Consider the following 26,135-nt stretch of genomic DNA (forward strand, 5'->3'; position numbering starts at 1 on the left):
TGGCCCGGGGCTGGGTGGTGTCAGCGGGGCCCCCGCTGTGCCCCTCTCCCCCGAAGCTGCAGGTGGGTGGGCACGAATTGGCCTTGGAACCCCCGCCTGGGCAGAGCAGGGCAGGGCCAAGCAGCCACTTACCGGGAGGCCCGACAGCCCCATCTCGCCTGCCTCCCCTTTGGGTCCTGTCGGCCCAGCCTCTCCTGGGTCTCCTTTAGCTCCTTTGGGACCCTGCGAGCCACAAGTACAAGGAGTGGGTGGAAATCAGCAGGCAGGCTCCCCTCCCTGCCCCAGTGGGTCCCCAGGGCTTAGTCCGGCCAGGTTAGACTCCCCCTTCTTCAGGTGGGTCCCTGCCTCTGACCCAGGCAGTGACTGCACCAAGGGGCCCGGGTGGGCCAGCGGGGGGAGGGGTGGAGTGAGTGGGACTGGGCAGCCCCCGCAGGGGCCCTCACAGGGCTTGGGGGGGGGGTCAACCCTGTGTTCACATCTCAGACACCGGTGAGTGGAGCCCCCAACCCCCACATACCCCCCACCATCCACTCATTCCCTCTCTCCATCACGTAGTGTCGGAGGTGTGGCTCACCTAGGGACCTGGCACTACAGCCACTCCCATGAATGTCAGTGATGCCCCTGACACCGTGCTATGTGTACAGGAACACACACATAGGTGTGTACACTTACAGCAATGTTCACAGCACTCACTATACTGAGAGTAACAGTAACGGCATTAGGTAACATTTGAAGACTCTTCGCTATATCACACACAATGCATCGCTCTCTGTTTTCCACACACAGAATTATCTCTTAATAACTGTGCCATCCTCCCCTCCCAGTGGGGAACCAGAAAGTGAGCAGCTGGCCTGAGGCCTCAGGGCAGAACCAGGACATTCACCCAGGCAGCGTACTCTGTTCTGTGGCATCTAACTCTGTGCACACGTGCACACACACACACACACACATGCATACACACACAGAGCCCCACACTAGGCACCAGCATCGCCAAGCAAATGAAAGGCCCAGAGACCTTCTCTCCATCGATTCCTGGGGCACCAGGCAATCCCAGCTCGCCCTGGAAGGGAACAAAAAGCAAGAGAGGTTACGGTGTCTGGTGGCCCCTGAGAGAGACCCATGGCTGGTCTGCTTCTCCCAATCAGCACAATGTCCCTGGGTCAGGTCTCTGCAGTTGGTGGTATCTCAGAAGGTGCCCATTGGGTACCCAGCCAGCCCCGTGCCAGGCACTGGCCCTCTCCTCAGCTCCTCTGGGCAGATGCAGACCAGAGTTATAATCTATAGTCTGGGAGGTCACCAGTTTGGAAGTTGAGACTCTGGGGAGGGGAGTATTAAATGACTCATTGCAGGCCACACAGAACAGGGCGATGGCCAGGACCAGATATTACCCGATTTCCAAGTCTGAGCTCTTTCTCCTGAGCCAGCTGGGTGGGGTAAACAATGTGCATAGGCCATAAGAACAGCTATGTCATCTCTGGGACCTGGGGATATCTTAAGGGTTTACACTCGTGAATGAGGTTTCCTGGAGGAGCGAGGGCCAGGAGGAAGGCACCACGCTTGGATCGGAAGGAGCAGGGCCACCGTCTATGAGCTCCCAGAAGTTGGGGTGGGATCCAGGAGAGAAGCAGAGAGGAGAGGGGAGGTGGGTGCTGGAATTAAGGGGTTTGGAGGGGGCCCACACAACTGTCCATGAACTGACCTTGGCTCCGGGGATCCCTGGTGGTCCTGGGGGACCCTGTGGCCCGGGAGGACCCTGTATGTGAAAGCCAACCTGGTGAGTATTTATGCAGGTCGTCCCCCCCAATTGTTGGCTCATTCCTTCCCCCCGGGGCCTGGGGCTCTGTCCGGCTGGCCTGCAACAGCTTCCCACCATGTCAGGTCAGGTCAGGCTCTCTTGTCTGGCGGTGGCAGGGGGTAGGCAGGCAGGGAGGTGGCACCAGGGACTGGATGAGATACCATGGTGTCCCACTACCACAGTAGATCCAGAATCCCTCTGCCTTCAGAGCTAGTATACCCCAAATACAGCTTTCTTCACAATACTCCTCTGCTCAAGATCCTGCGATGGCTCCCTATTGCCTCTTGAAGCATGGGTAAATCTCCTGTTGGTATTCAAGACCAGCCAAAAATTTTATCCCTGACAGTGGATAGAGCATCTCTATCCCTCCTGTGAGCTCTCTGCCCATCAGCTCTGTGCTCTGCTGTTGGCCAGGGCTGGAGAGTCCTAGGTGTCATGAATAAGAGATGGTGTCTCATCCTACTCCCAAGCTCCCATTCTGGCCCAGGCTTCCTACAGGCCACTTGCCCACATGGCTCATCGTCACCCTCTGGATGCATGCCTCCTCCTCAAGGCTGCACCCTGCTCTGTTACTCCCCTCATCCCAGCAAACTGTCCCCTTCTTGCTAGCACCTCCATTGAGACATCTCTGGTCTTCCTATCTTCTTCCATTCCACCTGCCCAGGCCCAGAGCCCACCCCACCCCACCAAGGCCCCCCTGCCATCACATCCACTTTTATTCACTGTCCATGCCATTCCTCAGCTAGCCTGCCCACAATTTATACACACACACACATACACATACACACACACACAGACACACACACACACATATTTAAAAAGATTTTATTTATTTGACGGAGAGAGAGCAGGGGCAGCAGCAGGCAAAGGGAGAGGGAGAGGCAGGATCCCCTCTGAGCAGGGAACACAGGGATCCATTCCAGGACACTGGGATCATGACTTGAGCTGGAGGCAGATGCTTAACTGACTGAGCCATCAGGCACCCCCACAATCTGTATTATTAACATTGCTTCCCTGATCAAGAACCAACTGTCAGCCCACTGCCCGTTGGCTGGATGCCTCATTCCAGTCTGGCAGCCAATATCTACATCCCACCTCCCTGGACTCAGGTTGGTTCTCCAAGTGGGGCCTGGACGCACCAAGCCTGTGCATGCCTTCAGGCCACACAGCACCATGCGGGCCCGTGGTGTGACCGGCTTGTGTTTCCCTGAGGCCTGTGGGAGATAACTGGAATGGAGCTCAGGTGGGGTCAGGTGCCGAGGCCCAGTCTGGTGTCTGATGTTTGCTCCTGTCCCTCCTGAGCTCCCTTTCCTGGAAGCCGTGAACAGCTGGCACCCAACCTCTCTCTCCAGTGGTGATGGGTCCCAAGTCTGTCAGGCACCGGGTAGGGCTCAGCAGCCACGCATCCCCTGAGGCTCCTTGTGGCAGCCCTGCCACTGTCATCTTCCCCCACCAGCTACTAGAAGACCTAGCCCTCTGGCTTGTGTTTCCTGGGAAGGTGCAAGGAGGACATCAGGAAATGCTTTGAAAGCTTTGTCTCCTGCCCCTCACCCCCAGCGGGGAGCTTCCCTTCTATGCTTTGGCCTCCAGGGAGCTCAGGCCCACATAAACCGTGTTCACAGAAGCTCTTAGCGCCCAGGGAGGTCTCAGCACAGCCCTGATTTCCTTATCAGGCGTACCTGGGGAAGCTGGGGTCTTTGTGCTAAACTGCCCCCTGTCCCTTGTGCAAAGAAATGCAGGATTAATTTGCATAGTATGTGGTTGTCGCCTCAGGAAGAGAACAAGGTGGGGTCCTGGTCCTTCCAGGAACCTACCTTCAGGGCATCCAAGATTCTGCCATCATAGTCGATCACTACTGTGTCTCCTTGCTCGCCCTTGAGGCCCTGGGGACCCTGAGGCAGGAGGAAGAGTAAGAATTTTAGGGCAGAGCCATGGTGGCAACGTCTGTGTCTCAACCAGGGAATCTAGGAACCTGGCTCACATGGAGGTCTGTGTGCCGTGTGCTGGCTCAGCTGTAACCTGATGGGACCCCCCACCCCGCCCCTCGAGCTCATTCTCTGGGATCTACAGGGCCACTGGTATCCCAGTCACTGAGAAAACCCTCCAGGGGCCAGGCAGCTGGTGTCCAGGAGGGAAGGGGGGGCAGGCCTGGAGCCAAGAGAGGAACATGTCACTGCCTAGTCCTGCTGTCATTCGTGTGGGAACTGAAGTCTGCTGCCCTAACCCGGAGTTCTCCGGGGGAAAACAGAAAGTCTCACTTTGACATCAAGTTCCTCTGATTTTTAAACGTTGGCAAAAAGGCAAAAATAAACATTCTCCTCCCAAAGCCCAAACACTGCTTAGATCGATACGAGATGTGCCGGCTGGATCTTGCCCTTGTGCCTCCATCTCCCCGGCTCTGGAAGGGGCTGTGGGCGCCGTGTGTGACTAATAAGCACATGCCCACCAGGCCTGCACATTTGTGTGTGCGCACCACTGTCTGCAGAGGCACGTGTGCAGGCAGGCAGGTGCTGTGCTGCAGGTCCTGCGCTTCCTCTTGGAACCTGCCTCTGCCCCCAGGCTGCTCTCTGCTGGGGCCACGGCCAGGAGGGCTGGGGCTGCACTCTGGTCAGGCCTGGGGCCAGTCCCTTGCAGAGGGCAAGGGACCCGGCTAGGGCCTCACTTGCCAGCAGCCTCTGTGGTCATGGCCTGCTGGGAACGGTATGGTTCACACAATTCCATACTCTGTGCCCCCTGCACCACCAAACTATGGGTTTAGCCTCAGTTTTGTTTTGTTTTGTTTTGTTTGAGGAGAAAAGCCACCTCTGGGAGCATAAGGGCATGTGACTGCTTGGAGGCCCCAGCATGGAGAACAGGATGTTAACCGGATGTGGATATAATGGTGAATCAATAGCGTCTGGGCACAAAAGGTCTGAGGCCAGTCGGGGAGGCTGTGCTTCTGGAGACAGGGAGGAACCTCGAGGCTGGGGAAGGTGCCCAAAGGGGTGGGGTGACACCACAAATGATGCACTGAAGGTCTCTGCTTGCACCTGAGAAGAAAAGACTCTGGGAGGCCAGCCACTCCACCAGTGCAGGACTTGTTTTCCACATTTGCTTTTGAGCATTTTGCCAAAAGCACGTACCGTGGGATGAAAAATTTAAAAATCGCTAATGAATGATCATTAAAAAAAAAAAAGAGAGAGAGAGACTCCCATTTCCTGGAGCTCTACTGCTTCTCTGGGGTCCCTGGGGTACTGGTCTCTGGGGGTTTTTAAAGAAGCCGGGGCCCTGGGTCCCCTTGCTTTGGCCAGAGGGGAGATTTGCTTACCCGTAGTCCTGTGGCCCCATCAGTGCCTCGCTGGCCAGGCTCTCCCTGTGGGGATGTGAGGTTGCAGCCATGTGCCCATGGCCACCCCATGCCCCTCTGCCTCCTAGTCACCAAAAAGCACAGAACCCACTTGCTGGAGCCCTAGGGGACTAATGTAGGCAACTGGCACCCAAGGAACAGGGCTCCTGTAAGGGGCCCCACGGTGGGTAGAGATGGGCAACCGAGGGAGGCCCTGGCGCCCGTGGCTATGAGATGCCCTAGTCACATGGCAGAGCTTGGAGGACACCTTGTCACTCAACCAATGCCACCTGCGCCCATCCCCAGCCAGCCTCTGACTGCCCATGGAATGAGACCCTGGGGCCCAAGCCCTCCCGGGACTCCCCAGTTAAGAGGGCAAATGGAGGCAAAGCCCTGTCACCCAACGATGGGGTCCCTGGTCTGCGCCACACACTGTAAGGCACCTTGGGCCCTGGGACGCCGTCCACACCATTTTCTCCCCGAGGCCCCGCATTCCCTGGCTCGCCCTGCAACAGAGACATTTGCAGTGAGTGAGTGCCAAGGGCAGGAGAGGGGCTGCCTGGGCTTGCTGGCTTTGATAGACTTCTGGGGAATGTGCCTGAGCCCCTCTGGGCCTCAGGACTCCTCCCCAAACCCTGTGGACTCCGGATCTTGCCACCTACTCTAATCTGGGTCTTGGCGCATCGTTAGGGCAGCTCAGGGGCTCAAGAGACATTGTGGAGGCAGGCTGGCCCTCTCCAAGGTCTAGGAGAGCAAGGATGATACCCTGGTCCTAGCCTGGGGACAGGATAGAGTGGGGGCCACCTGGGATGGGAGCGAGGAGGGCGTAAGGGTATGCGGGGAGGCAAATGGCTGGATGGGATACCCTGGCCGGTGGCAAGTGGGGCCCAAGGCCTTCCCACTGCCTTTCTCTGGCCTGCCCCGGGCATTAGCATGTGCCCCTGGCATTGTGAAAGGGCCAGCTAGGAGCCTCCCCAGACAGATGGGAGCCATGGGAGGTGGGAGGCACAGGTACCTACCTTGGGACCTGGGGGTCCAGGAAGTCCTGGCTGGCTTGGCATCCCGTCATCCCCCTGAGGAGAGAGCAGCTGAAGCTACAGCCCTCAGGCCTGGGCATACCGGCCGGCTTTGGCCATCTCTCCCACCCTGCGCTCCCCTGCACACCAGTCCTCTGCTGGCACCGGCACCTGTCACCCTGGGTTGGGACGGGGGTGGGACAGAGCTCCGGGACCAGCCGAGAGCGTGGGCCAGCAGCTGTGCACCAAAGGAAGGGATGGCCAGATGGAGGAGGGGGGATTCATTGTTCAGTCAACAGATATCTTGTGAGCAGTGTTGTGGCTAGGCAGATGGGGTCCCTCACTCAGTGGGTGAGAGGGGCCTGAGGGCAAAGAAATATCCCGATAAACACATAGCACCATGCCAGGGGGTGGAAGCAGTGTTGGGAAGAGAGTGTAGGGAGTGGTGGTTGGAGGAACTTGGAGGGATGGTCTCCTGCGGGAGGGGACAGATTTTTGGGTGGGGGAAGATCATCCCAGGCCAGTGGTTCCCAAACTGGAGTGCATGCCAGCATCACTCAGGGGGGCTGCTGATTAGACCCTGGCTACGAGTTCTGGTCGCCAATTCTGATGGTGATTCCAAGTGATTCTCTGCCATCAGCCAGGTGTCCTATAGTTCAACCCAATTCTGATACTTGTCTACCTGGAGAGAGCATCAGATCCCACAGGGTAAGAGCCCAGTCCTACAAGAGTGTCTCCTCTTTCCCACTAACCCACACATTTCAGGCACCAGGAATAAGCCTGGTTGTCACTTGTGCTTCAGGTCAACCCCCATAGATTGCAGATTCCTACTACTTCCTCCTTGGGTTCTGTGAACTTGCAAGAGCAGCTCACAACACTCAGGGAAACGCTTCACTTACTAGATTCCCAGTTTATTAGAAAGGATAGAACTCAGGAACATCCAGATGGAAGAGATACATCAGGCAAGGTGTGGGGAAGGGGAGCTTCCATGCCCTCTCTAGGGGAGCCACTCTCCCCAAATCTCCATGTGTTCACCAACCCAGAAGCTCTCAGAACCTTATCCTTTTGGGTTTTATGGAGGCATCATGACATAGGCATGACTGATTAAATCGCTCGCTGGCCACTGGTGAGACTGGTTCAACCTCCAACCCTGGAGGGGTGGAGGGGTGGGGTGGAGTGGTCCCAAAGTCACCTAATTCACATAACAAGACATCTTCAAATTAGGTTAATCACTCAGGATATTCCAAGGGTTTTAGGCACACTGTTCCAGAAATCCAGAGACCAAATATGGATTTATTGTAAATCCCTATATCCCCGTGGCCCACCCCTTGTGTCTCTGAGGTAGGCCCCCAAATGTGCCTGTCTAGGAAGCCCCTAGCGATGCTGATACCACTGGCCCCAGGTCCACACCTTGAGAACCACTGTCCAGGGCTCTGAGGTAGGAACAAATTTGCTGTGTTTGTGGAAAGGACGAGCAAGTGAATGAACAAACAACATCCTGGTTTCAGAGATGGAGGCCAGAGCAGCCATCCACAGTGAGGACTCAGGGCTGGTGCCAACTTCCCTGTGGCCGCCACCGGCCCCCCCCGCCCCCGCCCCGGTCCTGCTCCATGGGGAGCCCCTGCTCATCTCCCCAGCTACTGCCCACACCCCCAACCCAGAAGCCCCTCCTGGGCACCCCTCACCTTCTTTCCAGGAATGCCGGGCTCACCCTGAGGGGGATGCAGGGGAAGTGCAAGAGAGAGGTCAGAGCCTTCAGAGCATGGCCCCAAAACCAGGCTACCTGCTCCTCTGGTGGAAGTGGCCCCAATGACTGGGTACAGCCCAGAAACCCCCAGCCCCTAGAGGGGTACACATGGATGGTGGGTCGGACAGTGCTGGCCTCCACTCCTGACTGGGTCCCATTCCCCTGGCCCCCCACCCACAAGCTGAGTGACCCTGGATGAGTCACTGCCTGAGGAAGTGGGGATGTGATGCCCCATCCTCAAGGGGTATTTCCGAGATGAGGGAAAAAGCAAGGAAAGCCTTTCCCCTTGGGGCAGGCCATAGCTCTCCTTGCCACCCCTGCTCAGGGAGAGAATGACCTGCGGCTGGCAGCTGGCGGGGGTGGGGGGGTGGGGGTGGGTGGGGGGGTGGGGGGGTGGGCACTGGGGACCCCATGCATCCCAGGCCTGGGGCAGGGGACAGGGAGGAGCACTCACCTTGGGGCCTGGGGGTCCTGTCAAGCCCTGGAACAAGAGAAGAGAAAGTGTTAAATGGGCTGCTGGGAGCTGCTTCTGGGTGTCTTCCTCATGTTCAGTTTATAAAGGACAACACCAGCTGCCAGACAGCAGGGGGTAGGGCCTCGCCTGCTCTAGGCCGCCTCCCGACTCCCCATGCCTAGGGCCGCTTCCCTGCAGATTGAGAGCAGTGTGGTGGGTGTGCTGCAGGGCTGGGGGCCTGGCCCATTGTTTCCCCACTGCTGGCTGTGAGTGGGACAGGGGCTTCCGGGCTGGGCACCACGGTCCTACCAGCCCCCGGATACTGACCATGTCGCCGTCCCGTCCAGCCTCTCCTTTGGGACCCTGAGGAGGCAGAAGCGGGGAGCCTCTTAAGGGGGTGCAGGGGCTCTGCAGTTCACTGAGCCCCCTCCCCCTGCCAGGCCCTGGGCCAGGGCTCCAAGTAGTCTCTTGTTTTGTGAGTGGCTGTCATCATTCCCACTTTGCAGATGAGAACGTTGAGGCTCAGGGAGTTAGGTGCCCCACAGGAATAGGAGTGGATGAGCTCGTGGAGTAGCTAGCTGCCCTGAGAGGGGACCCTGGTGGCAGTCTGGTGGAGGAGCTGGCTCTGCATGTGAGGGGAAGCACAGGACTGAGTCCCTGCCTTAGGGGAAGGGCTTACAATGAAGTCTGGCCTCCGGGGTTTGGGTAGGACAATTGAGCCTAACTAGTTAGTACTGGAGGGAAGGAAGAAAGGAGGGGGAGAGAGGGACAGAGAGGGAGTGGAGGAAGTGGAGGAAGTGGAGGGCACCCACTGTGGAGGAAGTGACCACATACGGGTCTCAGGGCTGAAATCGTAGCCAAGGTCAGGTTTAGGGTCTCTGGCTCTATTTGGGGTTAGAGTGTAGGGTAAGAGCTGGGTTTGGAGTCAGGGATCAGAGTTAGGGTCTGCATAATAGCCAGAAATGAGGGTGTGGACCAGGATTTGGGAGTGAGTTTAGGATCAAGGTCTTTTTTTTTTTTTTTTTTTTTTATATTTATGATAGTCACAGACAGAGAGAGAGAGGCAGAGACACAGGCAGAGGGAGAATCAGGCTCCATGCACCAGGAGCCCGATGTGGGATTCGATCCCGGGTCTCCAGGATCGCGCCCTGGGCCAAAGGCAGGCGCCAAACCGTTGCGCCACCCAGGGATCCCAAGGATCAAGGTCTTAAATGGCATTTAGGTATGAGGCTGTAGTGGATTTGTGCTGGATTGGGGTTGGGGTTGGGGTTAGGCAAGGGCCTGGGTCTGGACTAGGGATAGGCTATGGCTGGGGATGTTTCTGGGTCAGGATTTGGAGTCTGGGAAGGTACAGAACCAAGTCTGGGGTGTCCCACCTCCGTGTCCTCTCTTACCACTGGGCCTTGTGCTCCTCTGGGGCCATCTTTCCCAGTGTCGCCGGGAGGGCCCCGGGCCCCAGGGGGTCCAGGGGGCCCTGGAGGCCCAGCAGCTCCATCTTGCCCTTGGTCTCCCTGGAAGAGATGGGGCCCGGTGGACTGTGAGGAGGAGGGAAGGGGCTCCAGTCTCCAGAGAGAAGCCTCCACAGACAGACAGCCTGATGCCTTCCCTTCCTCAGCCCTTGGTGGGCTCAGAGGAAACCATTTGGTCACTGGGATTCTCACCACCTCTTAGTGGCCACACGAAGGGACAGGTCCCCATACTTTGGCATAAGAGGCTAACTGGACCTCTTATACCCCAAGGGATGGGCCTGGAGCCCAGCTGAGAGATGAGATGACGAGAGATGAGAAGAGATGAGACACGCTGGGTGCAGATGCAAGCATGTGGGCCCCAGCGACCCCCTTCTTCCTGGAAAGGACCTTTCCAGGTCCTGGAGGACCTTCCTCATTGGTCAGCTCCTACTTTCTTAGGTGATGGAAGTGTGCTCTGGGTGCTCAACCAGAGAGAAAAATTCAGGCTCACACAAAACCCTGCACATGCAGGTTCACAGCAGCTCTAGGTGTGAGGGCCCCACACTGGAAGCGACCCAAATGTCCCTCAGTGTGTGAACAAGTTGGATGCATCTCAAGGGGATGACACCAAATGCCAATAAGCCAATCTCAAAGATGACCTACAGTATGGCTGCATCTACACGACACTGTTGACATGGAAAAGTCACAGTGATGGGGCACAGGTTAATGGAGGCCTGGGGTCAGAGATGGGGGAGGGGGAGGGAGGTGACTGTGGCAGCACGAGGGATCTATGGGTGTGATAGCATCGACCAGACTCAGACACCCAGAGGAGTAAAATGGCTGAAATCCAAATAAAGCAAGGGGAGTGTAACAATTTCCTGGCTGTGAGATTGTGCTCTGGGGAGGCAAGGTGACACCACTGGGAGGGGCTGGGGGGAAGTGGATGATAGGTACACGGGCTATTATTTCTTACAACTAATTGTACACCTACAGTTATAATAAAATAATAAAGTAAAAAATAATATATTTAATATAAGTATATATAATATATAAATATAATAAACATATAGATATAAATATTATAATAATATAATAAATATAATAAACATAATGAAATATAATAAAATAAAATGTTGGGAAAAAGAAAGAAGAACATCGAAGGGTCATATGGTCCCTGTCATGCAGCATCCTATCTCCGACTCAAGGACCCAATGTTAGTACTAGGTCAGACCTCAGGCATCCAGAACCTTCGCCTTGTGGCCACATCTGCAAGGAGGGAGGACACGGTGCCATCGGCACTTCCTATTGCCTCAGTGCTACGTTTCCAGTACTGGCGTCAGGTATAGCAACAGGGCAAGCCTGGCTCACAGGGACAGCAGCCCCCAAATGTCCCATAGCCAAGAAAGGAAGAAGCTGCTTGTGGAGGGACCCCTGCTGTGTAGCCCAGCACTGATGAGGGAGCACCTCCCAAAAGCTGGCTCACCCAACCCTTGTGACCACCTGGCCAGGGCATTGCTATTGTCCCATTTTACAGATAGAGTGGTAGGGCACAGAGAGGGTGATGGTTTACCCAGGGTTACAGAGCAAGGAGAGGCAGCACTTCCTCTGGCCACCGAGGCAAGCGACAGCTTTTTGACACATTTGTAACCCTCAGATCCCATGACACGAAAGTTCGCCTCTCTAGGCAAGTGTACCTCAGAGACAGCTCATTTGTTTTCCCAATTAAAGTTAAGTGGAACGCTCAGTGTCCACCACTCAGGTGTGACACTGCCAGGGTCCCGACCAAGAGGCTATGAGTCCAGTCCAAGGTGAAGAAAACCGCCGGGTTGGTTAGCTCGCCCGTGCGTGGGGGGGATGGTGGTGGGTAACTGCAGTTTCATTTTATGATGTGTCAGGAAGAATCTGAAGCCACCCACCCCGCTCTGCTCCCCCTCACAGCCCAGGGGCCCCACAATGGGCCACTGGCCTGGACTCTATGCATTGAGGAGGAATATGGGTTCAGACATTTGAGCAGGCCCCAGGAGAGGTTTTTAGGCTTTGCTTTGAGTACTTGGGACATGAGGCTGGCCAGCTGCCTTGTCTGTGCGCTGGGATGGGATGGCTGAGGTCTAACCCTGGAAACACAGGGGTGGGTCAAGGGAGCACACAAACCAGCAGGCCCGGACACACCACTGGGCCAGGCTACCTTGAAGATGCGGCGGCTGTACACTTGATGCTCTCTACTTATAAAGCCCGGATGGAGCCGTGGGAAAACCATCTAGCCAGTGAGCAGGTTGTGTGGTCAGGAAGGCAGAAAGGTCATTTAGAAAAGGATGAGGTGATTTCTGGAGACAAAATCACTTAACCCAGCCCAGCAACCGAGAGAGGCAGACGATGTTCTCCAAAGGTGGCTGCTACGCCCCTTCCCATCCCAGAGGCCCCTTGCAATGGGACCCCAGCACTCCTCATCAAGGGCTGGGGATGCTCCTCTTCCCCCACTTTGACTCTGGATGGGCCCCATGAATGACGGGACAGATCGTACGCAGTAGAAGGGATGCCATGTCTGCTCCAGATATAGCTCCTCACTGGCCTGGCAGGTAGTTTCCAGCCTCCTGGAATGCTAGTCTTGGGATGCCCCTCGAGGAAGCCCACTGCCATGGAGGGAGAAGCCCTGACTGCAGAGATCATCCCCAGCCGAGCTCCCAGCCAACAGCCGCACTGACCGAGCCAGGGGTGGGGGTGGGGGTGGGGGTGGTGGTGCCAGCAGCCTCTGCCTTTGATGAGAGAGATCCCTCCCACTGCCCCACAGGATCCTGATGGACAGTGACACATTGTCCTTTTAAGGCTCAGAGCTTTCTAGGGTGTCAGTTGTTTCAGAGATGGCTAGAACCCTGGGACAGGGCACCTGGGTGGCTTAGTGGTTGAGGGTCTGCCTTTGGCTCGGGTGGTGATTCCAGGGTCCTGGGATCCAGTCTAGCATCGGGCTCCCCACAGGGAGCCTGCTTCTCCCTCTGCCTGTGTCTCTGCCTCTCTCTCTGTGTCACTCGTGAATAAATAAATAAAGTCTTAAAAAAACAAAACAACACTGGGACAACAAGAGGATACCCATGAAGAGTGGAGAGAATCTCTCAGGACTCCCAGGCTGGGTGAGTTCTAGTGTGTAGAGGACTGAGCACTCCATTTTAGAAGATCAGCTTTCACACATCCACTAGAAAGTGAGCAAAGAATTTTTCTTGGCGGCCACAAAATTCAATGTGGGTGCCTTTTCTATGACTTTGGGGACAATGTGTCAGCTTTTGGTCCTGGGGACTCAGCCTGGCCAGCCCGGTGCTCTCAGCTCCTACTCACAAGCCCCTGTGGTGTGGGCCCTCCTAACCTGGCTGCACAAACTGGGCTCGGAGCTATGTCATGGCCACAGAGCTGGGACTGGGACCCAGCCCACCCCTGGCTCTGCAGCTGTTTCTCCTGTCCATCCCCCACACTCAGTGCCCACCTCCCACCCTTGCTCCATCCCTGCCTCCAGTGCTTGCAGATGCCAGCTGGGGGTGACTCACTCACCTGGCTACAATTTCCACCCCATATACCTTCTTGAAAACACCTTGGGTACTTGATGGGATGAGCACTGGGTGTTATACTATATGTTGGCAAATCGAACTTAAATAAAAACAAACGAAAAAAAAAAAAAAAAAAAAAAGAAAAAGAAAACACTTTGGGAGTACGCCATTCTGCTGCCCTCCTCTGGGCAGCTGCAGTCAGACCTCAGCCCCTATTGTGGCAGGAAGGGGGGGTGGCATGCGTCAAGGGCCACTTAAGTGACCCTCTGCCTAGATCTGCTTTGTGGGGCCTGCCCCACTGGGGTCTCCATTCTGCTTTGTTGAAGAGATCCCAGGATTGGCACGAAGCACTTCTGGGTACCTTGGGTCCTGGAGGCACTGTGGGCCAGGGGATCTATCTACTGTCCCCACGCTGGGTGCTGGGTGCCTACTTTTATCACTGCCACAGCAGCATGGGGCAGGGGCTGTCACTCCCACCTACCATAGTTGGAGAAACGGAGTCTCAGAGGGGAAAGCGAGTCGCTCAAGGTTATGTGGGCTATGGGATCCCTGGGTGGCGCAGCGGTTTGGCGCCTGCCTTTGGCCCAGGGCGTGATCCTGGAGACCCAGGATCGAATCCCGCATCGGGCTCCCGGTGCATGGAGCCTGCTTCTCCCTCTGCCTGTGTCTCTGCCTCTCTCTCTCTCTCTCTGTGACTATCATAAATAAATAATAATAATAAAAAAAATTTTTTTAAAAAAAAAGGTTATGTGGGCTGATAATGGCAGAGCTGAGCTTTAGGTTCAAGGCTGCCGATCCTGTAACCTGCCCAGGGTGCCAGCCATGGATGGTCTGGGGCCAGCACTAGCTCCACTGTACCTCCCTCCTCCATGCCCCCATCCATGGTGGTATGACTGGGATGTCTGTCTGCTAGAGACACCCATGTGTGCAGTGGGGGGTAGCCTCAGCCAGCCCAGGTCCTGGGGCTTCCAGCCAGCAGCCACTTCAGTGAAACCACACAGGACAGAGTGTGGGTAGTGGGCAGAGCCTGTGGACCTGTGTGATATGTGTAAGGACCCAGAAGAAATGCTAGATGTGCCTTATTATACAATAACACAAAGTACATGGGGTGGGTGAGGGGGTCTTGCATCGGTTCTTACCCGAGGGCCAAAGTCTCCTGGTGTGCCCTAAGAATAAGAGACAGGAAGACAGATCACTGCTACTATTATTACTTTGTCATGTGTATTGAGGGTTTATTCTGTGCTCTGTTTTACACACATCATCTCACCAAAGTGTAACAAACACATGGGTTCTGTTTTTAATCTCCATTTCCAATGAGGAAACTGAGGCACAGAGAGGCTACGTAACCTGCCCGAGGTCACACAGCCAGCGGATGCAGGGTGTGCTGTCTGTCGCCAGCCCCTAGACCTGGTGGAGCAGAGATAAAGTATTCCCACTGCGTCCTCTTGGAATCCTGGCACCTCAACACAGTGAGGCATGGCAATTACTTGATCGTTTTAAGTCACCCAGTTTGGGGGCAGTGATAGATGCCAAGACACCAAGTTGTCTCTGGTTTCGAAGCCTCTGCTTTGTTCAGCCAGAGCCAGCAGGGAAGAAATCACCGCTCCTGCCAACCGCAGGTGTGCCTCACGTCTACAGAGGACACTCAGACCATTACCTCATGCAGTCTTCCCCCGTGACTCTGTGAGGTTGCTGTAGCTGACAGAGGGAGAAACTGAGGCCCGCAGAGCCGGCTAACCCATTGAAAGCCATACAGTTGGTGGTGGAGTCCTGATGCAAACCTGATGCTCTGAGCTCTGGGTCCCACGTCTGGCCCAGCTCTGTTGGTGGGCTGGAACCCTGGCTGCCCTCATCTCAGCACGCACATCCCACCCCAGCGGGGCGCTGGGGTGGATGCGGCCCTGTTCACCCAGCCCTTCCCTAGAAGCATCCTGCCACAGCTGCGTCTGCTCTGGGCCCTTCCTGCTCTGACCCTGCTGTGGGACACTGGGTCTCCCCTCTCTCCCCTTCTGAGGCACTAGGAGGTCTCATTTAGTGCCAAATGTCAGGGAAGCCTTTCTCTCAGGGGCTGTAGAGATCACAGGGGCAGCAGTCCATCATCTGTTTTCCTGGGGGGCATGCACTCCTCGCAAAGAACACCACCCACAGTGACTGTTCGATCACCCCTGCCCAGGGCTCTCCTGGCACCCCCCTTTCATGATTACTTGCTTTAGAAGCTTCTCATTCTGGGAAGACTGTGCTTTGAGTTTTGTCATGTTCTGGTGCTGGGAGAACTCCAGTGTAACCCCTCTGGGACTTTAAATTGTTAAACATAACCTTGTAACCACTAGGACAGGGGCACTATCAGTCCCACTTTCCAGATGGGGAAACTTAGGCTCTATGAGGGGATATGACATGCCCAGGCCACACTCTGGAGCTGGGGTTTGGAGGCAGTTTTCTGGTGTCCTTCATCATATCTACATCCAGACAGCTTCCAGCATCACTTACCTTTTCCCCTTTGGGCCCTGGAAGTCCCTGGAGAAAAAAGTTGCAGAAAGAACAGGCATGAGCGAGGAGGACTGGGCTGGCTCCCCTTCTGGTTTCCCTAAGGCTTTGGGGGCAGAAGGGCCTGTGAGGCTGAGCTGGGTGGGGAAGCACTTAAGTCTGTCTGCTGTTAATGAGGGTTGCCCTTGCTGGACAACACCTCGGTCTTCTGCATGAGGGAGGCAGGGGACTTGGGGGTCCCCCTGGTACCTCTCAGTTGGGGTAGGGGCACATGTGCTGTCACTTCCCCTGTGAAAGCAGAGCCCTCCCAGCTCAGAACCTGCTGTGCCCAGTGGCTGCTGAACCCTAACTCTCCATTATCCCTTCAGTGGGTAGTGCTTTTACTCATTCATTCACTTAACAACTGTCCATCCAGGCAGTCCTTTCATTCCTCCATCCTTTAATACTGCACATATCATCTGACCACTCCTCAATCACTTGTTTTATTTCCTTCATTCCTTCATTCCCTTATCTGCTCGACCATCATGAATTTGTCCACCCACTAACTCAGCTACTCTCTCATGCATCCGACTGTTGGTACAAATATTGACTTATTACCTCTTTCCATCCAACCATCTTTACTTCCTGCCATCTACCCACCCACCCATCCACCTGTTCATCAACCCATTCATCCATCTATCCATTTGTCCTTCTATTCAACCATTCATAAATCCATCCATCCATCCATCCATCCATCCATCCATCCATCCATCCATCCAGTCACCTATCCTTCCTTCCTTCCTTCCATCCATCCATCCATCCATCCATCCAGTCACCTATCCTTCCTTCCATCCATCCATCCACTCTTCCATAAATTCATTCATACACCCTTCTTTCCATCCACTCACTCACCCATCTGTTCATCAACCCATTCATCTTTCTATTCATTTGTCTGTCCTTCCATCCAACCATTCATCGATCCATTTGTTCATCCATCTATTCATCCAACACCCGGCCATCTATCCATCCATCCATCCATCCTACCTTTGTTTATTCCTTCCATCTATCCATCCATCCATTCATCCTTCCACCCATCCATTCATCTTCCATCAATCCATTCATATATCCTTCCTTCTACCCACTCACTCATCTGTCTATTCAACCCATTCATCTGTCCATCCGTCCATCCATCCTTCCATTCAAATATTTATTATCCATTTGTTCATCCATCTATCCAACCATCCATCCACCCACCTGCCTGTCTATCCACATCCAATTATTTATTTAATTATGCTGTCTCCCTGAGCAGCTTATTCATTCTGCTGAAAATGCCTGTGGACCCCAGGTTACTCATCCAGGTGTTGAGATCTTACCAGCCCAATGCCTACTACTGAAGTGTTGAGACTGTGTCTGGGGCTGGCTAGGAGGGGCTTGTATGCTTTGAAGGCTGACTAGATGTCAGGAATAGTGCTATCCATACTTTTCCACTGGTTAATGTGGGGAGGGTTAATTGACCGCACTTGACAGAGCCCAGGCTTGGGAGGTGAAGGGGCCTCCCCAAGGCTGCATAGTCAGCAAGCAGTGGGTCTGGATTTGAATTGAAGTCTGATGCCCAAATGACGTCTCCATGATGAGCCAGGTTCCAGTGGTCCCTTCCCTCTGGCACCCCCCCCCCCCCCCATCACTTCCAGCCCCACAAGAGGCCTGTTCCCAGGACCACATAGAATTGTCCTGTCATCACTTACAGGCTTGCCATCCAGACCCAGTGGTCCCTGGAAACGAGAGACAAAGAGCAGAGGTTACACACTGGAAAGGCATTTCCTGTGTGTTTTATTACCCAGAGACACTACAGAGTATCAAAGACCAAAGCCTTACATAAGCCCATGGTCTGAATATGTTTTGCATGGACATGGAGTGGAGGCATCTGGGTGTTTGCTGCCCAGAATCCCCTCCTCAGACAAGAGATCCTCTCTCCTTCCCCAGAACCACTTGCATCTGCGCACAGGTGCGTGGTCACATTCCCTCAACCAGGGTGACTGGTTCAGGGATGAGCATCATGTCTGGAACTTTGAATGGTGGCCCTTTGGGGGAAAGAGGGCTCTCTTCTCCTGGTGGGGCTAAGGTGGAGCTCCTGGGGGTACCATGTGGCTTGAAAAAGAGCCAACAGAGAGGAAGTCGGAACTGAGAGACAGAGAGAAAAAACAAGGCAAAGGGTCTAAAGCTGAAACCACCAACCCCTGCCCACTTCTGTTCATCAGCAGCTTTTCTTAAAGCCAGTTCAAATTGGGTTCTGCCACATGTAAGTTGGTAGGGACTGAACGTGTCTCCCCCAAACGCATGTGTTCAAACCTAACCCCCAGTGTGATGGTGTTGGGAGTGGGTGAGGCTTTGGGGAGGCGATTAGGTCATGCGGGTGGAGGCTCATGAATGGGATAGTAGTCTCTTTATAAGCGAGGCTCCAGAGAGCTGCCTGCCTCTGTGTCCTCCACATGAGGACGCAGAGAGGGGACGGCTGCCTGGGGCCCCGCAAGAGGGCCCCCACCAGAACCCAGCCAAGCTGGTGCCCTGACCTCAGACTTCCAGCTTCCAAGCCTGCAAGAAGTAGATTTCCGTAGTTTCTAAGCTACCCAGTCCATGGCTCTTTGTTGGAGCAGCCCAAACAGGCTAACACAGAACTGTAAGAATCTCGAAGGCTCTTTCAGTTCCCCGCACTGCCCTGGCCTTTTAGGCCAAAGCCAAGGCCGAGAGAAGCAGCCCCCATGGGCACCCTCTGCCCGTCCAGCCCCTGCCCACTCAGAAAGCCCCCTGAGCTCCACCACCACCACGTGAGAGTACACAGGAATCCAAGGGCAGGGCCGCAAACCGGGTCCATCTGGTTCCTGTCAAACCTGCCCTCCTCCCTGCCATGCCCTCCTCATCCCCACAGACACCGCAAATGTTCTAGGCAGCTCAACTGCCCCGAGCCTTTGCACATGTCCCCTGCCTGCCTGGCTGGCACACCCTTCACCACCTTGCGTGCCATTTTCAGCTCAGTCACCTCCTCTTCTGTGAACCCTCCGGGCTTTTCCACTTCCCAGAGTCAGGCCAGCCGTCCCCACACCCAGCACATCCTTAGCGTGCACAGGACCTCATGCATTGTCACTGTGCCGACTACACGTCTTCCAGTGCATCCAGGGAAAGGGTTTGATCCCCATGTCTCCAGTGCTTGGATGAGGCCTGGTACAAAGCGTGTGCCTCTAAATGTGTGTGGAGTCAAGCCAAGGAAGGTAGCTACAAAGATGAAGCATGTGCAGATACATCTGGCATAAAGAGGAAAGATCAAAAAAAAAAAAAAAAAAAAAAAAAGAGGAAAGATCAGGGGCAGGACAGACAAAGGGTGCCACCAGCTCTGAGCAGGGTGACAGCCTGCCAGGCTCTGTGGGGTACTGGGAAAGATGAGGGCATGCTACCCCGAGAAAGTAACATCTGGGGTTTTAGAGAGGGCACTGTAGGCAGAGACAGCAGCCCAGAGGCAGGGGGCTTGCAAGCGGAGGGGCCGCTCTGCCTCAGCGTCAACCTCCCAGCTTGGTCTCCCTCACACGGGTCTGTCCCTGTCACCATTGCAGCTGCACTCCCTGGCCCAGCACTGGATTCCTCACTACCAAGGCCAGCCTCTGCTTTTCGGGTGCCCTGTGTCCCTGGTTTTCCCAAGCTCTCTGCTTCTTTCCCATCTCCATGCCCTTGCATGGGCTGTTCCCTCTTCTTGCAGAGTCCTTCCCTGGCTCCTCCACTTGGGAGACACTCTGGCTCCGGGAAGCCAGTCTCTTTTCTCAGACCTGCATGCTGCCTGGAAGCTGGCAGTCCTGCCTGCTGGGCCCAGCAGCAAGCAGCCAATCTTCCTAGCTCAATCACCAGACCTCCGTGCCCCAGGACAGCTAACCTCCAAGTTCCCAGATGCTGGAGGAAGAGCTGCTCCTGGAGGCACTCTCACCAGGGCCTCACTCCAGGCAGGATAGCAGGGCAACTCTGCACATGCATCTCTGAAGTGCTTCTGGCCACCAGCCTCGAGGTCAGCTGAGGGTCTGGACTAGGGTGATGCCCTGGGAGCAGACAGCATCCCAGGAGATGGGGAGTGAGGCCATTCCAAAGTCTCAGGGTCCAGGCTCTGGGGGCTCCTGCTCAGGTCCTTAGGCCCAGCCCTAGGCCCAGTCTCCATCACTGAGGCTCATTGGGAGCTGCCCTTGCAGGGCTAGCAGGAGATGGCCCTGGATCCACATGCCTGAAGCTTTCACCCCTTAGTCTCCTAAAATTGGGCCCTGCACCTCCCCTCCTCCCCATGCTGGCGCCCTGCTAGGCCTCACCCAGACCTGATCCCCTCTGCTGCCACAGCACGCTTGGGGTCCAGTCCCACCCTGGCTGTCTTCTAGGGGGGCTCTTTGTGGCCCCTATACTCAGTCTGAATCAGCACAGTAAGCCTGTAAGGCAAAGGAGCACCTGGGGGGCTCAGTGGTTGAGCGTTGCCTCAGGCTCAGGTCGTGATTCTGGTGTCCTGGGATCTAGCGTGCATCGGGCTCCCTGCAGGGAGCCTGCTTCTCCCTCTGCCTGTGTCTCTGCCTCTCTCTCTGTGTTGCTCATGAATAAATACATAAATAATCTTAAAAAAAAGGAAGCCTGTAAGGCAGGTGTTCTCATTCCTGTCCTACAGAGGAGAAGACTGAGGCCCAGGGAGGGAAAGACCTTGCCCAGGGCCACATGGCCAGTAATTGCAGGGCTGGAGGCCAGAAAGGTGCTTTGGTTCTCTTTAGTGCGTTAGTCCTCTGGGTGCTAAGCCACCTGCAGTGGCCTCGCCTAGATTCCTGGCCATGCTACCCAGTCTGCCTGCCCTTGAGTGCCCTCAAAGCTTCCTGCTCCGTCCCACTGCCCCCTGGGGCTCGGCTGCCTATGGGCCCCTGGCCAACCTGTGTAGCGTGGCTGCCACCACAGATGCTATGCTCAGGCCTTGTATACACCCCGTGGCCTGCTGAATTGAGCCCCCAAACAGCACCCTTCTGCAAATCTGCAGGGATTAGGGAAAAGCCATACTACAAACTGAGATGAAAAAGAGACTGAGGTGCATATTGGCACTAAGTTAATCTCCTTCGTCTTCACACGCTGGGATGGAGGACATAGTGAGCTTCCTGGCCAGTCACTGGCAGCAGCATGAGTTCAGGGGGCCCCTGAGTGGGGCTGGGACACAGTGCAGGGCTGGTCTGGGGAAGTGGGCACCCCACCCCTGGGGCCCCAGGGGCAGAGACTCTCCAGGGCAAGTCCATGAATGCTCTGGTACTAATCCGTATGGATTCCACTGAATCCTGCCTCACCCTTCTCAGCCTCTGCCCTCACTGCTGCCCTGTGAGGTGGGCACCACAGTCCCAGCCTGCTGATGAAGCAGCTGAGCCAGTAAGACTGCTCAGGGGCTGAAACAGGCCCTCCTCTCTATGCAGTGCTTCCTCTCCTGCAGCATAGGCAGCACGGTTGACAAGTGGTTGTCCCCAAGGAGCTGGGATGGAGCCCCGCAGGCCTTGCCATCCTTCTGGGATTCCTGGTACCTCCGTCTCACCTACTGAACAGACACTCTCTGGACCCTCTGTCACTCTAGCTCTCCACCAGAGGGAGTGTTGGGTTGGACAGACACACTTGCTGTGTGACCCTGGGAGATCCAGTCAACCTCTCTGAGCCTCAGCATCCTCATTACCTGTTCTCCCAGGGCTGTTCCTGTCCTGGGTTCGCTCTAGTTTTCCCCTAAACGCTGTCACACCACAGCCTCCTGACAGCCCTTGGGATTCAGAAAGAGATGCTCCAGGGGTCTTGGGAGGTACATCTGGTGCTGCTGGAGGCCCATGGACTTTCACCCATCATGCTGTTTCCTGGCCCCAACCTGTGCTTTCCCATTTCCCTCCACTGCACACAGTCCTGCCTCCACCTGGAGAACTCCTACTTATTCCTCAAGGCCCAGTGCAAATGGCCCTTCTGGGAGCCACCCCAAGGAGAAGCAGCATCCCCCTAGCCTGTCTGCCACTACCCTGGAAGAAAGCCCTATGACTGGGCTCCAGGAGACTTGCAAGGTGGTAAGAGGAGGCAGGCTCTGGAGTCAGACACATCTAGGACTGGATCAGGCTTTCCCATATGCCAGCTGGTGCCCTGGGCCTCATCATCTGTAACAGGGAGATGCAGGCCTCCCTGCGTTGGAGGCCTGTGTGTGTGTGTGTGCACGTGTGTGTGTGTGTGTGTTCTGCTGAAAAGGTGCTACATGCGCTAAAGTATGCAGAAAGAGACAGGATAAAGCAAACGTCCTTCCCTTCTGCCCAGCTCCTCTCCCCGGGGGCAGCATGGGCACCATGTCTGCATGACCCCCAGGAAGCAGCTGATGCCTAGGGAAGCACATATAGGGCAATCTGGTCGCTGGCCCCATGAGGCACGTCATAGCATTCCTCACTGCATTCCATGAAAGCCCTACGACATACACTTGAGACCTGAGCACCATCCCTATGGCCCTTCCCTAATACCTGTACTCTCTCCCATGCAATGCCCTGGAGAACTTTCTAGAATGCAAATCTGCTCTCCTGCTTCAACCCCTCTTGGTGGCCTCACTCCTGAAGGATAATGTTCAGAACACCTGATCTGGTGCCCAAAGCCCCCTACCCCACACTGGGCCCTGGGCATGGGTCCTGGTTCAGCCTTTCCTGGTTGGTCCACCACTGGGTCCCCAGCCAGGTTCTAGTATGTCAGCTGGGTGGATGTAAAGCACACAGAGCTGTAGGTGCCCTGCTTTTCTAGAAAAGTCCGCTGGGGAAGGGAGCCCAGGACGTTCCCTTGGCTTGGACCCCACAGGAGGAATCTCTTGTTGCCTCTTCTTGAGAGTGACCTTGGGACTCCTGTCTCCTGGGAGGCATTCTGTCCTCTTTCAACTCTGAGATTATTCCTGGTGTTCCCAATGGCCCTTTCTGGTGGGTGTGAGAGAGCCTGCAAGGGGCAAAACCCCCAATTTTCCTTCCTAGGGCCTGCCTCTAACTGGCATCACAGACCACTTCGTTCCCAGGACTGAAGAGTTCTCAAAAAAAGTCAACGAAGTTTGTAGTTTCCGATAAAGGCAGGTGATGTGATGAGCACTGGGTGTTAAATGCAACCGATGAATTATCGAATGCTACACCTGAAACTAATGATGTACTCTATGTTGGCTAATTGACTTAAAAAAAAAAAAAAAAAGGCAGAAGGTGCAGCCTGAGCAGTGTTCTTGGACACACCTGCCAGGAGGCGGAAGGTCCTCAATCCCCAAGAACCAAGACTGGGCGTTGAATCTGATGCTGAGCAGATCCCCGGGGCACACACAGAAACCCCACTGCCAGGCCAGCCTTGGGGACCAAGCTGACCCAGAGCCAGGGTCCTGGTCTGGGCAGGAGGCTCTGGGCTCATCTCTGTTGACATACAGGCAAGAAAACTTGTGCCCGGGCCCCTGAGTTCTTTGTGTGGGGAAAGAGCTGACCCCTAAAGAGGCTGCTGGGTGACCAGTGGTCACTGGGAGTCACTAAGGAGGGAACTCAGTGGGGGCAGAGGAAGGAAACAGCCTGGCTTTGGGGCCAGATGGACCTGCCTGACTTCAGGCAGTGAGCTGATCCCTCTCATCCTGGGAAAGGCTGGGCCCTGGGCTGTGAACCAAGAAAGGACAGATCCCCAGTCCTGGTCACCCTAATACTGTCTTGCCCAAACTGGAGTCCCCTGGAACACTGTCCTGCAGAGTGTTAAGGGGCTTGCTTGGAGAATGGGTTCGCCCGTCAAGTAAGTCTGAGAAACACTGAGTTACACGCTATGAAACGGGTTTCCTTCCTGCAAGTTGGGTCTGAACCATCGTCCTGCCTGTGGCCCTTCAGGAGGGCAGCATCCCCAGGCTCACTGGGAGGCCGCGTGGACCATCTATTCACCAGGTGTTTCTGCAGGCTGGAGGGAAGCCCAAGCCTGGCTCTGGGTGCTCTGAGAGGAGGAGAGACACCCCAGGGAGGGGCCTGGGATTGGTTTGAAGGGAGCCAAGGACAACCATGGGGTGGAGGGCCTGGTAAGCCTCAACTAAGGCAGGGCAGGGTCCACGCTGAGCGTCCTAGCCGACAACAAGCCAGTTTTGTGCAGAACAGGGCCACTTGGGAAGGTGAGCAGTCTGGACTAGCAGAGCCCCAGCCTGGGCGGAGGCACGCCCTTGGTGTCTGGGTCCTACCTGGTCAAGGCAGTGGTCTCCTCGCTCGGATCAGGGGCATCTCCCACAGGAGGAGCAGGAAGGAAGGCACCTGGGGCAGCCCATGGATGTGGGCAGAGTGCTGGCCTTGCCAGGGTTCAAATCCTCTCTCTGAGCCTTAGCCTGCATGGGATGGGTGCTCCCGAGGGTCAGATGCCACACCACTGTGCCCACAGGAACTCTTCCCACCGGCTCCCTCTCCTGCCTGATCAAGCCATGGAATTTACCAGAGGTTTTCAACACCTTCTGCCCTCCGCAAAACCCCACGGCTATTTACAAGCCTCAATTCTGCTTTAAATCACTCTATATCCCGCCCCCCCGCCCCCCACTTGCCCTGACCCCCGTGCAGATCAGCAGAGCTCTGGGATGCTTCCTATGTGGTGCGTACGAGATGCAGGCCAGGTGTGCAGAGAGAGCCCCTGTGTGCTGCTTTGGCTCCTTGCCCTGGCTCAGCGACCTGAGCCATCTAGAGCCTCAGTTTTCCTACCTGTAAAATGGAGCACATGTCTTTCTTCTCCCCAAGGACAAGTTTAACAGGAATTCCAGGTCTCTCTCCTCTCCCTCCTCCTCTGTCAGACCAACCCGAGGCACAAGACCCTGTAGCACCTGACACAGGCAAGGGGTCTGCATTGGCCCTGGGCGGGCGCAGCGGGGATGCAGTGGGCAGTGCTGGGATGTGAACTCCTGTGGTCTTCTGAGTGGCAGGCAGTGGGACTCTGACTTCATGGGTCTGTTCCCCCCCCCCCACCCTGAATATTTCCTAAGCAGTGTTCCCCAGAGCCATCTTTTGGGGGAAAATAAACAGGAGTGGTAAAGGAGGGGAGGTTTTTTAGTGAAAGAAGTTTGGGAAGTGAAGTCTGCTGGTCTATCACTGAAGGCTCAGTGTGCATCAGCTTGGGGTGGAGGAGACCCCAAAACAAAAGGGCTGGGCTGTTTAACCCATACTAGGGGGCGGGGAGTTGTTGGTTCTCTTCTTCCCTGTTAGCTGGGGCTCAGGCCTCCCAATCTGCCAGAGTCTCTGCTGAACTGAATTAATAAACTGGCCATGTTTAGATGCAGACAGGAGTTGGATGCTCAGACTGGCTGGAGTGGGGTGGCTGTCTCATTGGCTGGCTATAATTCCTGCTGACGGCTCCTGTTGGGGAATGGAGCCTCCAAATTGCACCAGGATGGGGCCCCTGGATGTGAGGAGGCTTAACAGGATTATCAGTCCAGGGACCAGTAATTATGGCCCAGATGTTGACAATTCATCAAATTACAAGGCTGTTAGGCCCCGGGGTCCCAGCCTGGGACGTGTGCATTCCTATGTGAAGGCTCCCTCATTAGAGTGGGTGGGCAGGTCAGCACCATGTGGTCCTGATTTCTCAGACCAGGCTCCTCACACACATGGGCCACAGCAAGATGGTCCTGGTTCAGCGATTTCCCAGACTTGAATTTTGCCCTTAGGTCCAGCCCAGCTGCAGCTCGTGCCCTGTGGTGGTACCCGGTTACTCCTGGGGAACTCTGACCTGGTATCTGGGGAACTCTGTAGAGCCACCAATTAATTGCACCCCAATCTCAGCCAGCCATGAAGACTTTAGTTGGGTGGGGCTCGAGGAACCTGCTGAGGTAAGGGGGCTGCTCAAGCTTCCCCACTTCTCTGTATGGTGATGGGCTGGCCGGACGCCAGATTGGGTTTGGTCTGTACAGTCAAAAAAAAAAAACCAAAAAAAACCAAAAAAAACACCAAATCCAAACCAAACTAAATGAATTAGTTGCAACATTTTAAAATCGTGATGTTCTACAACAACATCGAGAACTTGTACTTTTCTAGAAAAGTTGGAAGATGGTGCCCTCCCACCCTAGGGTCTGCGCGCCTGACAAAGCTGCTGTGCCAAGTGCTCCTGAAGTGTGGCCCTGCCACAGGACTACAGGCTCTGCCCACCCTACTGCCCCAGCCAGGTGACGTGCAGGCTCTGTAGAGGCAGCTAGGCTTGTCAGCCTCTGCCTAGAAAATCTCCTGGGTCCCTTTCAGCTCTACAATTCTGGTGAGGCCAGGAAGCCAGCTGGCTTCTATTTTGGGGAGAGGGCATGCTCAGTATATCCTGTGTGTGCTGGAAGCAATTATACATA

At 55.4% G+C, this 26,135-nt stretch overlaps 1 protein-coding gene across 2 annotated transcripts in view; it reads right to left on the reverse strand.

Moving 5' to 3' along the window:
- COL23A1 (collagen type XXIII alpha 1 chain) overlaps nucleotides 1-26,135 on the reverse strand; it is a 326,570-nt gene that overhangs the window by 10,385 nt on the left and 290,050 nt on the right. Inside the window, exons 6-19 of one of the 2 annotated variants that reach the window (XM_072728803.1) lie at nucleotides 17,527-17,553; nucleotides 15,806-15,832; nucleotides 14,458-14,484; nucleotides 9,732-9,848; nucleotides 8,665-8,700; nucleotides 8,338-8,364; nucleotides 7,822-7,848; nucleotides 6,140-6,193; nucleotides 5,564-5,626; nucleotides 5,103-5,147; nucleotides 3,610-3,687; nucleotides 1,700-1,753; nucleotides 1,016-1,060; nucleotides 133-222 (exon numbers count right to left, since the gene is read on the reverse strand). In XM_072728803.1, coding sequence (XP_072584904.1) covers nucleotides 133-222; nucleotides 1,016-1,060; nucleotides 1,700-1,753; nucleotides 3,610-3,687; nucleotides 5,103-5,147; nucleotides 5,564-5,626; nucleotides 6,140-6,193; nucleotides 7,822-7,848; nucleotides 8,338-8,364; nucleotides 8,665-8,700; nucleotides 9,732-9,848; nucleotides 14,458-14,484; nucleotides 15,806-15,832; nucleotides 17,527-17,553 — 717 coding nt within the window. Of the gene's footprint in view, nucleotides 1-132; nucleotides 223-1,015; nucleotides 1,061-1,699; nucleotides 1,754-3,609; nucleotides 3,688-5,102; nucleotides 5,206-5,563; nucleotides 5,627-6,139; nucleotides 6,194-7,821; nucleotides 7,849-8,337; nucleotides 8,365-8,664; nucleotides 8,707-9,731; nucleotides 9,849-14,457; nucleotides 14,485-15,805; nucleotides 15,833-17,526; nucleotides 17,554-26,135 lie in introns of those variants that run through there. The other variant, XM_072728802.1, reaches the window with a different exon arrangement.

This window comes from Vulpes vulpes, chromosome 12 (genome assembly GCF_048418805.1).
Source record: "Vulpes vulpes isolate BD-2025 chromosome 12, VulVul3, whole genome shotgun sequence".
NCBI classification, from domain to species: Eukaryota; Metazoa; Chordata; class Mammalia; order Carnivora; family Canidae; genus Vulpes; species Vulpes vulpes.